Source organism: Eublepharis macularius, chromosome 1 (genome assembly GCF_028583425.1).
Source record: "Eublepharis macularius isolate TG4126 chromosome 1, MPM_Emac_v1.0, whole genome shotgun sequence".
Classification (NCBI taxonomy): Eukaryota; Metazoa; Chordata; class Lepidosauria; order Squamata; family Eublepharidae; genus Eublepharis; species Eublepharis macularius.
Window position 1 is genome coordinate 123,429,063 of NC_072790.1, and position 12,069 is coordinate 123,441,131.

Here is a 12,069-nt window from a genome sequence, read left to right on the forward strand (position 1 = left end):
TGTATAGTATTGAGTTAGCACGTATTCAAGTAGGAATGAACTCCTTAACAAAGGCCATCAGGTAACGTTTCCATGGTAGCAGTACTTCTTTTCCTATTCATCTTTGTAATACAGACAATGTGGGCATACTCATAATGCCACTACTCTAAAAACAAGGTGGATATCATTAGTAATTGCCGTGTAGTAAGCTGGGCTGACTTCTGGGATTCAGTGAGGTCAGCCTGGCTAGTCAGTAGTAGATGTGAACTCTTTTCTTAAAGTTCATTTAAACTCTATTGATAACTTTCTACTTGCTTATACTGTTGCTCCAGCATCAGGCATGCAAAACCTAAATGAAGAACAATTCACTGTGCTTTAAGTGCTACTAAACAAAATATAAGTGAAGTAATTGTCAGGCTATGGATGACAGGATATGGTAGACAGATCCCTGGACCATTGCAGCAAGACACGGGTTCTTGGTTAAATGGTTTTTATTCAGAAATCCAGTTATTTCCATATATATGTCCATAGATTTACTCAGAGGCAAGAAAGCATCCAAGCAGTACGCGCTTCCTTGATAGGAATATTGACTTGAGGAAAAATACAGTTCTAAATACTCAAACATCTCCCCCTCCCCTCCCATCTAGACCACAGAATCACATGGGAAGGAGTCTGGGAACTTCTTCTGGAGCTTAGCTAGACAGGACAAAAAGGCATAAAAAGAAACGGCAACATTTCAGACAGTGCAAGGTCATTTAAGTGAACTTCAAAGAAAGAGATACCACAGCTGTGTTCTCAGGCTGGTAGAGGGAGAGAAACGTAAGTGATGATTAGAGCATTTGCAACCTGAAATCATGAGAGCAACCTGGAATCAAGGCACAGTATTAGCAATAGTTCAACACTTAAAACAATGACATGGATGCAGGGATGCAGACATGACAGTAATTTAGAAATCAACAATGAGAGGTCCAGGTGCCTCCCAGGAAGGCCACCCCGCTTCTTAATCTAGAGGGAAGGGTAGACTATAAATAAAAAGCTTGTGTGTTTGTGTCAGACATCTCTCCAGTACCAAAACTGCAAAAATTATTGTTAGGAAAAGTAATTTATTCTCCCCAATTAGTATTTTCCTTACTCTGGATCTTATGAAATGCAATTCTACAAATATCACAGATATTTATCAAATGGTGCTTGTGACTGCAGTATAACCCATTCTCCCATGTTCGGACTATTTATATGCATTTAGAATTCTCCAATATCTGCCCTCCCCTTTTTATGGATCTATATTTCCTTGCTATGTAGCATCAGTCTGTAAAAGGAAAATTGCATGTGTGCATCGATGCAATGGTGGATCTTTGTCAGTTACAAGAGGGGAAATGGATCAAAAAGTACAATGGATCATTTAAAAACTAACCTTGTCTCCTAAGGCAAGACTATTGTCTCTTTTATTCTTATTTTACCATTCCACATTCCAAAGTAAGAGGGCTGAGTCTCCACTGAGTGTTGCTGTCATTATCAGATGCTTGGTAATGGCAGTAAACACTGAGGCTGAGCATTAGTTCGACACTAATGCTCACTGGTCCTTTGTTTAGCCTGTTGTTGAAAACATTGTACTTCCTACCATGAGTTTTTGAAGGATTTGGGCAGGGGGCAGTCTGTGCCATCCAGTTACTTCTGACTTATTGTGGCCCTGTGAATTAACATCCTCCAAAACATCCTATCATTGACAGCCTTATTCAGATCTTACACACTTGAGGCCATTATTTCCTTTATTGAATCAAGCTATCTCTGCAGAAGGTGCTTGTAGAAATTTTACTTCACATTAAAACTATGCTAACAAAGTTCTTCCTATATCAACAGATCAACGTATTTGTTATGTATCCAAGGAACTGGGCTTTGGCTCATAACAAAGTCTTCATGGAACCACAAGTGTCTGGGTTGGATTTTATACAATACCAAAAGTTGCAGGAGATTACTGTTTCATAAGCAACTGCTTATGAGTGGCAAAAAGGCAATGAGGAGGATTGGGGGAACTTTATGGCCCTGCAAAAATGGATGGCCGCGAAGAGGAGAAGGAACTAATCAGAATCTCCCCTCCTGCCACTTGCATCGATAGAACCTCTCGGGACCACAAGTGACGCCTGACACAGGTTGGACACTAGTCAGCTTCCCTCAAGTTTTGATGGGAAATGTAGCCAACCTGGTCTTGCAGCTTGACTCTCCAACTGCTGTCCAATGGACTTTTCAACTGTCACTTGTCCAACATTCCGCCAAGCTGCCTACATTTCCCATCAAAACTTGAGGGAAGCTGGCAAGTGTCCAACCTGTGTCAGGCGTCACTTGTGGTCCCGCCGAAGACCTCTTGCACTGACAGGAGGAAGGCACAGAATACAGCTCATTGTGCCATTCTGACTGCACAAGACTAGCACAGCTACCCTTCTGAGATGAAAACATATCAGTTGTGATAATGTTTCTATTACCCTGCTTGTGATAGACTCTCTCATTCTTACACAGACCAAGGCATCAATGGTGTGAAAGGGAGAGTGGCAAAAATCTGGACATAGGAAATAACAGACTGTTTTCCTTGTCTTCATATGTGTGTATGAATGTTGCACTTTATACTGTGAAATACACAAGGATTTTCAGGATATATGTGTATATAAATATATAGCAAAGGTGATCATGTTAAAAAGAGCCATCTTATTTTGTAGGATCTTTCCCATCTGCCTAGGTTATCTGGTGAAACACTGATTTTTTTCCTTGCAGCTAGGCTCAGGGATACGATGAATAGACCCTTTCAAAGTTGGTGGAGCTACTGTTCTTGTTGTACTCTGAAATCACAACCATGTTTTAATAGAATGTGTTGGATCTAAACTTTATGCAAATGGCAGGAGTTTGTAGAAGCAGGTCTTCCCCACTTTCCCTTTCCCATAGCAGCCCTCTGTTTTCCCTCAAAGCTGCTGCTGGTGGTACTGCTGGTGGTGAACTAAGGCTGCCAACTGGACAGGGAAAAAGAAGACCACATCCCTTTAATGGAGTTTTAATGCATAGAACTGGGCAGTTGGGCAGACGATGCTTTTCAGGGCATAAAATTAAATAACATCACTTGATAATTACTTGCAGATCAAACTGGTATTAAAGGAATTACTGCTAGAGGTACCATATTAAATGTTGGCAACAATACCTCAAAGATGCTATTTGCCCCGCAGTAGAAAAATGGAAGTTATTAGTAACTTTAATTTGGATTAGGAGAGCTATGTGGAAAAAAGTAAACACATACCCTTTCCCAATCCCACTACTTCAATCAAATTTGAAGGTCCCCAGATCTAATATAATATATACATAAAAACACTGAGGGATTTGATGAAAGACATCTAGTATTACAAGTGATTTTGACCTGTATGTTTTAAGTGAGTCACCACAAGGACACATCTGGGCCATCTGTTGTATACATTTTTAAAAGAAAGAAATACTTAACAATTTCAGCTATCCATGTTTATTGCTGCCTCAGTTTAACCATTAGTCCTAAATAAATCTGTTAGGAATCATAGGCCATTTCCACATGTCTTTTCCCCCTCCCAAAAAATAGCGCAAAACGTACGGAATGACGCACCTTCATGGCGTAATTTCCCGACATGACTTTGCTTTGTGGTGCGATGACATCAGAAAACGTGGCACAAAGCAAAGTCATGATGGAAAATCGCGCTATGAAGGTGCGTTGTACCGTAAGCTTTGTGCTCTTTTTCTGGAGGGGGAGACGTGTGGAAACAGTCATATTATTACAATAGTTCCATTTATTATTGGTGTTATTTAGAAAATAAATGAATGTTAAGTTTACTCAATAAAGCTGACAATTCCAACATTTTCTGTTTCTGTTTTCTATGTATATTAGGGTCTGTTGGATATATCATGTAACTGGGGTTTGGGTGTATCCTCTCCTGGATTACCTTGGCTCAGGAGCTAAAATTATCTTCTTTGCAACTGTAACTGCAATAATTAACATGTTCTACTTGCTGGGTGAAGTACTAAACAACTGCATCTGGGATACACAAAAATGTAAGTATTGTTTTGAGAAACATTTATGTGAATAATCAAACAAGGGGTTGCTATTGGCATTATAAAGAACTAAGAGATTGACTCTAACATGTTCTTTTCATGTGGTGAGGTGTTTAAATCCTTTCACAGAGCGGTTCTTTCACATAATGTTACTATATTAAAGAAAATACTTTCAACCATTTTAATTTACTATTACAACATTCAGTTAATATACCTAGGTGCTTGTTCACACAAACACAATGTCACACAAAAGTGCTGCAGCAAAAGCAGTGTATAAAGTTCCACTGCTTTCCCTCACTTTTTGCCCTGTTAAGGGGCAAACCAGTCATTTCATCCCTATTTTGGACTTTAATTAAGATTAATTAAGATCATATAATGGGGGGAAAGGTTCAAAGATATCTCTTTAGCTACTGCTGAAAGGTAGCAAAATTAGGATCACAGAAGAATTTTTCTGGCCTCTAGTGGCTTACCAAATTTATGTCATGGGGTGGTACATTTTTTTGCTTCATCTCACTTGCAAGGAAAATTAGCAGTTTTGCACTTGAGAGGGCTGTTGCCACTTCGCCTACATTCATTCTGCACTCATTACCTTTCCTGCCTCCTCCCATCAAGGGCCAGTGACCAAATACATATTTTTCTGGGTTTTGGCATACTTACTGCTAGGTGATGGACCCTCTGTTGGGAGGGGAGTTCAGAGAACAAAGGGCCCCCATCTCAAATTCAGAAATCAGCCATCCCTGCTCTATGGAACAAGTGCTGTCTTTTCTATTCCATGAGTAGGTAGGTAGTTGCTACAGACTCATCCATCCATGACTGTTTTCTGCTGTTTGTTTTTAAAGCATTTAGAAAATATTGATTGAAATACTTTTGGTCAAGGATTATGAGCCTACCAGTGCTACAGTACTGTAAATGATATAAACCAGAAGTTCTTATGAAGGTTTGACAGGTACAACAAATATGACAAAATTATGCAAGAAGCACATGCCATCATCTACAGGATGAGATGGGGGGAAAGAGACATTTACAAGGCACTTTTAGTTTGATGGGGTGGGGGGTTCTTCTTCAAGATGTGCATTAAATAAAACTCCAACACTGACAAAATAATTAGCAGTTTGTTTTTCCAAGTTAAACCACAAACATGGTAGGCAAAGAAAAATCTTCCCATTGTAGATGCCATAGCCAAAGATGCTGGGATTTCAGCCACAGTATTTGATCCGTCGGCAGTAAAATACTTCGCAAGAAAGGTCAGAGACACTTTCATATAAGATAGCCCAGTTTCAAAACCACTGGAAAAGTTTCCTGCAGCAGGAGAGGACACAGGAGACCAGCACTTGGCACCAGCACAGGATATGAAGCCAATATGCTTTTCTGGAACCAAGCTATTGTTTTGTTTTCTTAAACCTTTGATTGGCTATCCAATTATTTTTGGTTTGTCAGCAACACCTAGCCCATTGTATTTAGACTATTGGCAATGTTCAGACACAACTGTTTCCTTATTATGTCTTTCAATAAAATTGCCACTGCTAGATGCCTTTGCCCCTCTGCCCCAATCCACACACTAATTGACACATTTTTTCCCAAAGGAGCGCACAGTAAGAACTTCTAGCCAATCAGATTTTCCGTTAAAGTGTTGTTAGATTTATGGTCAGATTCCTTTCAGAACTGCTTTCAAAAGTTTCCCTCCCATCCATGCCCACCCCCATTGAAATGAAAGATCAGGAATTTTTCATTGAAATATACAGCAGCTCTGGAAACCTCCAAAAGAATCACTTAATAATAACATTTGATTTATATACCGCCCTTCAGGACAACTTAACACTCAGAGCAGTTTACAAAAGGTGTTATTATTATCCTCTCAACAATCACTCTGGCCGATTCCACACACACTCACCTTCTGCTTTTCTCATGCATTCATGGCAGTCGGGTTGATCCTGCTATAATGAATTGGACATTCACATTCACGCTGTTAGAGCGTCTTCGTGGCGCTATCAGTTCTCCACGTGCCCGTGAGGAAAGCGTGTTATTGGGTGGAGCCTTTTACTTTCACCGTTCTTATTCCCTCCAGCCAGGCATGAGTGGCGTGAGCGTACGCCAGCCACTCCTCCAGGGTAAGTTCCCTCCAGCCAGGCATAAGCAGGGCTCTGCGTGCAAGAGGACGAAGGAGCAGCAGTGGCGTGAGCGAGTGCACGCCAGCCACTCCTCCAAGGAAAGTTCCCTCCAGCCAGGCATGAGCAGGGCTCTGAGCCCACAAGGGTGAAGGGGTAGCAGCGGCACGAACGAGTGCACACCAGCCGCTCCTCCCAGAAAAGTTCCCTCTGGCCAGGCAGGAGCAGGGCTTCATGCCCATGAGGGGCTGCAGGCCGGAGGAAAGGAGGTGACGGCGCTGGCTGCAACAGGTGGGAAAGGAAGACCTGCAACCATGGCTGCCACAGGCTAAGGGCTTCTTAAGCGGGACAGCATGGAAGCGCAATTATGGTGCATTGATGGTGGAAGTTTTGCGAAATGTGTGAGCAGCGTATGAGCAGCGGTGAGTTTAGTGCCACAGTGGAAAAAACCCGCACAAAACAATGGACGTGTGGATTCGGCCCCTGTGAGGCGGGTAGGGCTGAGAGAACTCTAAGAAGCTGTGACAACCCAAGGTCACCCAGCTAGCTTCAAGCAGAGATGTGGGGAATCAAAGCCGGTTTTCCAAATTAGAGTCCGCCTCTCTTAACCACTACATCAAGCTGGCTCTCTGAGGTGATTGGCTGGGAGATTTAGTCAGAATAAGCTAAACAGACAAAAGACAGAACTTTTTGCCAGACTCCAGTAATAGGATTTTGCCCAGGAACAAGCATGAAAGATCTGAATGTTTCCATAGCCAGGAAAACACAATGGTCATGGTCTACTCACGCTGTAAGCATAGCACATGCACATGGACAATCCTAATAATAGAGCCGTATTTTTGCCCAACACTACACTTGTGCATGGACATCCATGCAAGTAGCATGACAAGATACATGGGAAATGGGAGACCTGGGCATACCTCTTATACCCTCATCCAACCCTCCATCTTCATGCCTTACTCATGAAATGCTCTCTCTACCTAGATTGCTCAAAATGAATAAGGCAGAAAATGAAAGAGCCTGTTGGCAATAACTGGTGTTTTTATGCATGAGATAAAAATGTCTGCCTGTAAATATTAGCAGGAGTTTTAGACCCACCCCCATTACCAGCTGCTATCTGTACGTCTACATGGTTCTTAAGGTGACTTTTCATGCCACCTTAGACATGTGTTCTGCCTGCAAAACAACCCCCGGCCTTTTGGCATGGTTCCCTCGATCGCATCTGCTATTTTGAATATGCCCTTCATAGCAATTCTTTAAAACTGGAGACAGGTAATAGTTCTCAAATAAGTGAGAAGTGGCTTGAGCAGCATTTTGAGTGGGGAGCACACTACATCTTTCATTCCACTGTTTCCTCTAGTCCAATAGGGTTTGCAGAGAGTTTTATGCAGGAGTAGGATACCACAAAGAGCAGTGTAGGGTTCTTAGTGCCTTCAGCGCTCTATAAAAGCTGTTCTCTGTCTCCAGACTTTTTTCTTCCTTGACATCCCTATGCTACAATTAATCCTCCTTATGGGAATGTTGGCTGTTCTTTGGTTCTGGTTATTATTTTATTAATAGACTGAATGCACACAGAGTACACGTTGTCCTACACATTATAATGCTCTTTTGGGGAGAGTTTTCACATAAGTGTGTAGACAGATTTAACATTGAGATGTCTAAGTGGGACTCTGGGTTCTGTGTAAGATGAGAAGCAACCCTTCTACCCATATAATTGAAGTACTATAGAGGTATTGCTATATTTGTAAAAGAAAAAAAACCAGCAGTGAAAAAGGAGCAAAGAGGTGCACTGCACACTCTCTGTAATGAAGGCGATAGGACAAGGACCATTGAAATAAGCTATTCATCCAACAGCTGGGATGATTGCAGTCAAGCTAGTACATCAGAATGAGATACTAACTTTCACATCCTGACTACATTTCTGTGCTCATTTATTAGAAAGTCAGTCTCATGGAAATCAGTGGAATTTACATTTGAATATTGTTATGATCAGGCTAAGCAATGATGATCACTTACACTTAGGTTTTGATCAAGCCCCGGAACATTCTGTTATGCAGAACAGAACATGCAACAATTTTCTGAAAAATCACAGACCAGTTGAACCACATACATGAAGCTGCCTTATACTGAATCAGGCCATTGGTCCATCAAGGTCAGTATTATCTTCAGCTTTCCATGCAGAGGTCTTTCACTTCACCTGCTGCCTGGTCCTTTATAACTGGAGATGCCAGGGATTGAACCTGGTGCCTTCTACATGCCAAGCAGATGCTCTTATCACCGAGCCACAGCCCCTCCTCTAAATCCATGTTCAAAATGAAATAAGTCTACTTTCCCAGAAATAGGCACTGTAGCCCTTAATACATCCAGCTGGTTCATAAATTGTTGAGATGTCACAGAGAATCATGCAGTCCCTCTCAAAGCAGTTTCAGAAGTGAGTCAGAGAGTCTTCAAACTGATTTCTGAAGGAAATAAAATAAGAAAAAGAAGCACAATTTCTTCCAAATATATGTCAAAATGCAGTACCATTTTATGCAAGTGTTTGAAAAATATTTTCTGTTTACACTCAGGTATGGAAGAAGGAAAAGAAAAACCTAAATTGGACTGAACACAGGATGAAAGAAAGCAAAAGATAACTTGAGACTGTATGGAAGGCTTCTCCGTGTCAAGAGGTGTTGCTGGAGGAGGCAAATTACATGAACCGTGCATTCAGGATACTTTTATTTTTCTAAGAGGGGATATCGATTTGGCAACATGTTTCTCCTTCCCGATAACTGTATCTGCCCACAAGAATACATATGATGGATATCTCCACAGAGCCCTCAACATATGCCATTATATATATCACTGTTAAGTTATCTTTCTATCAGAAAGAAGACTGAAGGAGTCTGTTCTGTCTCTGATTTAGAAATAAGATTAGGCAGGCCAAGACTGAATCAGTGGGGAAATCATCTACGTTTCTAGTTGTCTTAAACAGTGGATCAGTCCCCATGAGCTAATAAAGGATTCTGTGGTATTTCAGCCATGATGTTGCTGGCAGCTTTGGGAAAATAATAGAAGGGTGAAGTTGCTTGTAGGAGACTGAGTATACCTGAGGGACCCGGAACAACAATGCAAACTGTTGTATTCTTCCTCCATTCTTAAGCCGTCTATTAATACATAAAAAATAATATAAATTTGTTCAAGGAGCAGATATAATGTAAGAAGCTTCTTTAAATAAGTGGTGCTAAACATCAGAGCAAACTATAATTACAGCTAAAAAGTATATGCATATTGTTCCTTAAAATTCAAAACCACATCAATAAAGAACAAAATATCCCTACATTTCTGCTGCTTAGGTTTTTATATGGATCAATGGATACCTCTTAGAAGCTATCCCCGATTTTCATCACATTCAGCTGTTTTCTTATCCTACCAATTCCTAGACCAATGAAGAGTAAATTTTCCATTAGGTTACAGTCGTTGCTAAATGAACAAGACAGATGGGGTGGGGGGTGGGGAGAGATTAACAAATGAGTCAAAGGGGTTGGCTAAGGGAACATCAAGGATCAACTTAATGAGCAGGTGCATCACAGTCTGCTCAAAACTGGATGACTGTTATCAGGTAGTCATTTAGGACAGCAATACATGTGCAATGGGTGTCAATGAAGTGACATGCAATCAGAGAATTGTTCTGTAAGACACTAAACACATCACGGATGGCCGGCTTTGTTGTCTTTGAGACTGTTCTCCAATCAGTGATGCAAAGACTGAGAGTAGGGCGTATTCATCTAGCAGAAAGGCTTTTGCAGTTATGGAGAATGGCCGTCGTCACACGGGCATCTCTTCCGTTAAATTTACAGCATATAGCGTCCTACCTGTTATCGGCACAGTAACGTTTCTTTGGGTCACCTAACGGCTCTTCGCGCCACCAGCTGTCCACACCGAAGCACTCTGTTCTGTTCTCTCTAACCGCGCAGAAGCAGCTCCCCCCCCCCTTTTTTTATTATTCTGGCATTTAATTCTGCTATAACGGAATAACAGCATATAAACATTTCGTTAGAGCAAAACATTACGACCCTTTTGTTTTTCCAACTTTGAAATTATATAAATAGCCCTTTGCCCGCAGAAAACTCCCTGTCTGACGTGTTCCCCATCGCTGAAGACTCTGCCATGGCGATTGAATCATTTTTACTTCAGCAGAGTTTGCATTGTGTTATGTCGTTATGGCGTTATAAGGACATAATAAAATAAAAAAGGGGAGTTGCAGGAAGAAATGGATTCTGGGATTGAAGGGAGGGCATAGGACGTTGTGAGGTGAAATACATCGATGTGAGGCATTCACACTGAGGCACAAAATAGCGCGACTATCAAGCACAAAGCAGAAGAGAAAATCGCTACAGTGTTTGAATAAGGTGGGTGTTTGCCGGGGAATAGCGCCATTTTAGCGCTAAATAAAAGCCCATGTGACGACGGCCAATGTATGCTCAGTCTTAGCATTACATATTAACATATCTTTACATACTTAAGTCAATATGCAAAATAGGAATGCTGTGGGACAGCATTTCTTACAACTTGAAAACATTTTGGTAAGGCACCATTACAGTCAGGCATACCTGACCAAGAGAGAGGGATGGAGGACAGGCACGGTCCTCCTCACCTGATTAGGTTCTGTAATAAAGTTGATGCAGCCTAGCAGTAAAGATGATGAAGTATGTGGAGTATGGGCACAGTCTTGGCATACATTTATTTAACTCCTGAAGAGATTTATCTAACTTTGAGCATGGAGTTAATGAAAAAATATTTCTTTTCCTTAGAAATGAAGCAGTGGAGTATATTCAACAGTTTGTTTCCTTGGACACAAGGACTTCTGCCTGCAGAGCACAAGTTTCATGGCACCCTTCCCATGGCAGCCCAAAATGCTCCTCAAAAGAGAGGGCACACCCCAGGAGCAGAATTTTAGGTTGCTGAAAGAGGAGGGAAGCTGCAAAAGTCACACACCGCAGGCAGAAGTCCTTATGCCCACAGAAATATGCAGTTGGATCCACCTCAATATATACAATTTTTATGGCTTCGTTAAAATGTTGTAGGAAATCCACAGGATCTAATAAAACTGCTTCATGAACACCATCTGACCTTAGAACCTCTCTCTTCGATCACAGCCATGAATAATCTGAGAGCTGTGCCACAACGACCTCTGCAACTTTCTTGGGACACATCTCCAAGACTGCGCAGTCTCTGGGGGCAGAAAAAATGTTTTGGATTTGTTCAAAGATCGTTCAGAGAAGACTATGCTAAAGAACTGAGTTGAAGTTTCAAGGAGAAAAGTTACTAGAAAGAGAACTTCTTCCAGGTGCGGAGAGCAAAATACTGGAGACCATAATGGGAGAGGTTGCTTACAGTAGATCTTGTGCAAGAAAGGGTACAAAGGGTGTGACATTGCCAAGGGAAGAAAGGCATTTAAAACAAACCATGTCTCAAATGGTTGTGCAATGCCTTAGTAAGATGTTTCAAGAACTAAATTCTAGAACAAATGTTTTAAAATAAAAATTTAGAATTTTTTCTGTGTCTAGTGGAGAGGGAGCGGGATTAGCTGTTGATAGCTCCCCTGAGCTGCAGCAAATGAATAACTACCATCTATGCAGCTGGAAGGCTCCTTTTCTAAACAACTGCCAGTACAAAATACACCAAAGAGGGCTAAAGGCTTCCATTGAGGCGCATACCTTTTATCAGAAAATATTTATAGACAATGCTCCATGTATAATGCAAGATTTTTTAAACATTTCAGTTGTGTAATGTAAATGAAGGCTTCTTCATCAACAATGTGAAGTTCAGGTTGGTAAAAATAGGAGCCCAGAGTTTTGTTAGTAGTATGAGTGCTTTCATTTGTCAAGGCTTGCATAACTCACTTCTTCAGTGTTGGGATTTGTGTGTCTGCCATCTAAGCCTGTGTTTC

At 41.3% G+C, this 12,069-nt stretch overlaps 1 protein-coding gene across 2 annotated transcripts in view; it reads left to right on the top strand.

Moving 5' to 3' along the window:
- AIG1 (androgen induced 1) overlaps positions 1-9,458 on the top strand; it is a 154,682-nt gene extending 145,224 nt beyond the window's left edge. For both annotated transcript variants that reach the window (XM_054996737.1, XM_054996727.1), the window contains exons 5-6: positions 3,869-4,032; positions 8,705-9,458. In XM_054996737.1, coding sequence (XP_054852712.1) covers positions 3,869-4,032; positions 8,705-8,742 — 202 coding nt within the window. In that variant the 3' untranslated portion in view covers positions 8,743-9,458. The remainder of the gene's footprint in view (positions 1-3,868; positions 4,033-8,704) is intronic.
- The last annotated feature ends 2,611 nt before the right edge of the window (positions 9,459-12,069 follow it).